The sequence below is a fragment of the Etheostoma spectabile genome, unplaced genomic scaffold (assembly GCF_008692095.1).
Source record: "Etheostoma spectabile isolate EspeVRDwgs_2016 unplaced genomic scaffold, UIUC_Espe_1.0 scaffold333, whole genome shotgun sequence".
Classification (NCBI taxonomy): domain Eukaryota; kingdom Metazoa; phylum Chordata; class Actinopteri; order Perciformes; family Percidae; genus Etheostoma; species Etheostoma spectabile.
The window spans coordinates 756172-760595 of record NW_022605586.1 but is presented as its reverse complement, the minus strand read 5'-3'; the positions used below and the strand labels follow the sequence as shown (position 1 = coordinate 760595).

General features: G+C 42.5%; 1 protein-coding gene and 1 long non-coding RNA gene across 2 annotated transcripts in view; one reads left to right on the top strand and one right to left on the bottom strand.

Moving 5' to 3' along the window:
• Positions 1–4424, top strand: part of LOC116686221 (MAGUK p55 subfamily member 4) — a gene marked incomplete at its 5' end in the record, with an annotated part of 44133 nt that overhangs the window by 32807 nt on the left and 6902 nt on the right. Inside the window, 8 exon segments of the mRNA XM_032511200.1 lie at positions 1055–1113; positions 1276–1329; positions 1420–1440; positions 1550–1588; positions 2187–2354; positions 2465–2545; positions 3385–3478; positions 3671–3779. Of these exon segments, the coding sequence (XP_032367091.1) occupies positions 1055–1113; positions 1276–1329; positions 1420–1440; positions 1550–1588; positions 2187–2354; positions 2465–2545; positions 3385–3478; positions 3671–3779 (625 nt within the window).
• Positions 2580–4424, bottom strand: part of LOC116686223 (uncharacterized) — a 13804-nt gene continuing 11959 nt past the window's right edge. The window contains exon 3 of the long non-coding RNA XR_004331190.1: positions 2580–2589. This is a non-coding gene — a long non-coding RNA (uncharacterized LOC116686223). The remainder of the gene's footprint in view (positions 2590–4424) is intronic.

The window sequence follows — 4424 nt, the reverse complement described above, 5'->3', positions numbered from 1 at the left end:
TCTACAGGAAACATTCACCATTCACACCATGGCCGGGGCTGCCGTACAAGGTGCCACCTGCTCATCAGATACACACACATTCACACTTCGATGCGCAGCACCGGGGGCAAGGACACTTCGACAATGACTGCAGGGGCTGCAGATCGAACTACCAACCTTCCGATTGGTAGGCAACCGCTCTACCACTGAGCCACAGCCGCCCCTAAATAGTACTTTGTAGTAGTTCTTTGTAGTAGTAGTAAAGGCTCTGGCGGTCAATGTCTTTCTGGCCAGGACGGGGAGGTTTTTATAGAGACTGCTTTTATTTTCGGTGCTGGCTACAAAAAACAAAATGCAAAGAAGTGGCAATTTTTGAATTTTATTGTTGGTCAGGCCAAACTATCCATCTATAAAAGCAGAAAGAACCAGGTGGACAATGTGTCCGGCCGAGAGTTGACAGACATGTTCGTGTGTCTAGTTAAAGCGAGGGTGAGGGTGGATTTCAGGTTCCTCTCTCTGATGAGGGACTTGCAGGGTTTTGTAGACCAGTGATGTTTCACCACGGCGGTGTGTTCTGTGCAGGGGGACGAGCTCGTCTTTCACTCTGTGTTTCTGTGTTAGTTTGTGTCTAATATATATAATTATTTTGTGCACTTGTGAAGCAATGAAATTTTTGTGAAAATATGGAAAATGTCTTATTTGAAAAATAAAGTAAAAAAAAAATCAAATCTCTCTGTCTCTCTCTCTCTCTCTCTTTCTCTCTGTCTCTCTCTCCGTCTCTCTCTTGCTTCTCTGTCTCCCTGTCTCTATCTCTCTCTGTCTCTCTCTCTCTGTCTCTCTCTCTCTGTCTCCCTGTCTCTCTCTCCCTGTCTCTTTCTCTCTGTCTCTCTCTCTCTGTCTCTCTCTCCCTGTCTCTCCTCTTCTCTCTCTGTCTCCCTGTCTTCTCTCTGTCTCTCTCTTCCTGTCTCTCTTTGTCTCTCTCTCTCCCTGTCTCTGTCTCTCTCTCTCACTCTCTGTCTCTCTCTCTCTCCCTGACTCTCTCTCCCTGTCTCTCTCTCTCTCTCTATCTCTGCAGCAAACTGAAGGAGCATTGGTGGTGTCAGCCATTACACGTCCATACTTGCATCAGACCCTGTAAGCACATTTTCACTATTACTTTTATCTGCACCTTTTTCGACTATATATATATATATATATATATACATACATATAAATGTATACACAGTACATATATAAATCTATATATATATACACACAGTACATATCTCTAAAGAACTAATCCTTTTTATATTTCAGTATCTGTTCCAGAGGACGATCAGACCCACGCTGAAGACAAACACACAGTCACAGGTAACACACTTACAACACAACCAGAAATACACAATCCAGTTTTAGTTGAGTGAAATTACTCATCATCTTCTGTTTGTCTCTTCTCAACAGAGCTGGAAGAAATACATTTTGGTAAGTGTTTCACAATGGAATAGGCTACTTGTATGTGTTAACTATCTACTTGTGAATACAGTAATAAGTGTGCTTTAGTGTAAAGTGAGTGAATGTCTCGTTCCTTCAGATGAAGACGACGCTGATATTACTGATGGAGTCTACCTGGGTAAGACACACTCTATTAGGTTCTTTAATATGGAAAAAACAAGTTAAAACTGAAGTATTTAACCAAAGTGCTTTTGCTGGATTAACCTTACCTATTACTTAATGAAACTATCATGTACATAGTGTATATATATATATACTGTATGTATGTATAATATATTATATATATATATATATATATACTGTAGGGTTAGGGGTTAGATACGGTTAGGGTTAGGGGGGTTAGGCACGGTTAGGGTTAGGGGGTTAGGTACAGGTTAGGGTGTTGTACGGGTTAGGGTTAGGGAGGTTAGGAGGTTAGGGTTAGGGGGTTAGGTACAGGTTAGGGGGTTAGGTACGGGTTAGGGTTAGGGGGTTAGCTACGGGTTAGGGGATTAGGTATGGGTTAGGGGGTAAGGTACGGGTTAGGGGTTAGGTACAGGTTAGGGTTAGGGGGTTGTATGGGTTAGGGTTAGGGGGTTAGGTACGGGTTAGGGGGTTAGATACAGGTTAGGGTTGGGGGTTGTACGGGTTAGGGTTGGGGATTAGGTACGTGTTAGGGGGTTAGGTACGGGTTAGGTTTTCATTGATGAATTGATTGATTGATTTGTGTTGACCAGCTGGTTTCCGACGGAGTTTTCGTCTCTGGCAGAGGACGTCCTCCAGGAAGAGACGGCAGTCCTGCACCTCGTGCTTACCCAGCAGCGGCGCCCTGTCCACTCCCTATGAGGAGGTGGCTCTGTACCAGCGCCCCCCACAGGAGAACCACCGCCTCATCATCCTCGTTGGTCAATATCTCAATCATCCTAGTTCCTATACTCAGACAATTTTAATTCTCTATTTCTCTTATATCTACTGTGTATAATGTATTTATAAATAAAACATTTCTTGCGTCCAGGTGCTGCGAAAGTTGGAGTTAACGAACTGAGGAAGAGACTCATCAAATTAAACCCATTGACGTTCCAAGGACCCGTACCTCGTATGTCCAAATCTAACACGTCTAACATTCAAAGTGTCCTAACACTGGTTATTATAAGTGTATGGAAACTGATATCTGACAATATGATCTTAAAAAAAAAACATTAAGTCTGAGAAACTTTCTCAAAATATTGACTCAAAGCATATCTCAAAGTAATGAGAGAGAGGGGGAAAGACATGCTGGAAATCGCCACAGGCACAAACCCTCCAGCACATGTGCGCCTATACCACTGATCCAACCCGACAACTTGAATCAGATGTTTGACCAAGATAATCTCATTCATAGACGCATAAATTCATACACTTACTACATTTCTTACTACAGCTTGTATTGTATTAACTCGTGCGGACACAAACATCTCACTGGCACTACACCATCTAGGCCTTTAAAGTAGTATTCTCAAAAGCATCATTATATGGTACCTGGGATCGTTTCATGCTTCCCGTCTTATAATTACAATACATAATAATTAATTTTATATAAATGCACACGGACAGACCGGAACGTGTAGCAGGACCATGGCGACAGCTGCAACCATGGACCAGGAGCCTCCCTGATCCGAGGGTTAGGTTAGGGTAGAACGCAGTACCCTGGATGGGCGCTGCGAGGGACACGGGCACAAGGGGACCACCAGTGTGAATAAAACACTTAAAACCTCCTTAAAAAACCTGGTTAGGGTCGGGTTAGGGTTAGCCACAAACCCTATTTACTGCTACTGTACTATGCAGCAGTATATAGAGGTGTACAATACGCAACAACATTTCCCAATTCTACAGCATCAGTATCACATACTAAACTTAATGATTGCTAACAAGTTTTGATTCGCCCTGTTCCTGCAGACACCTCTCGTCCAATCAGAGCAGGGGAGCAGATGGGAAGAGAGTACCACTTTGTCACCAAAGAGCTGTTTGAGTACATGGTCTGTAACCACAGGTACACGCCTCTCTTTTCACTGTCTACATGGATTGGTTTTGGATTTTTGATGCATATTTATATTTGCTGTGTGTGTGTGTGTGTGTGTGTGTGTGTGCGTGTGCGTGTATGTATGTGTGTGTGTGTATTTGCGTGTGTGTATGTTTGTGTGTGTGTGTGTGCGTGCGGGCGTGTGTACCTGCGTGCGTGGAGGTTTGTGGAGTTTGGCGAGTATAAAGGCCACCTGTACGGGACCAGCACCGATGCTATTGAAGAGGTTCTGAAACGAGGACGGGTGTGCATCATTGATGTTGAACCACACGTGAGTTTCATGATAACATAGATCAACTTATTTCCCCAACCCCCCCCCCCCCCCCCCCCAGTGTTTTCCGTCCTCGTATCTAAACCAGAGACGTAGCGGTCGCAGTTATTAAGTTGTGAAACGGTCCCCGTTTGGTCAGATTTAGACACCAAAACTACTGAGTTATGTTCAGAATTTTTTTAACTTACTAACTTTAGTTTTACATTTATTTTGGAAATTTATGGGCAATAAACCTCATTTTTAGGAAATTATACCTAATGTTTGAGTTAGAAAAGCAGAAACTAGGAATTATTTAGACTAAAATTGAAGGAATGTATGTTGATGGATAATCACAGACTGGAATATGTCAACTTTTGCTCAATACTATTTCAAAACCACTTCAATTTGGTTTCAAATGCTATAAAATTGAATAAGACCACCCAAAATTAATGAAAGTAGAGATTTGTACTTGCCAAAGAGTGTTGTGTTGAATCAATCATGTTATTTTGGGTAATTAAATAGAACATTGACATAGGAAAACGGGTCAATTTGACCCGAGGACAACATTGAAAATGTCCAGCCTCCTGTTCCAAATTTCCAACCTGTATAGTTCAATACAGTGTACATTAGGGATGAGCGAGTACAGCATTATCTGTATCTGTATCT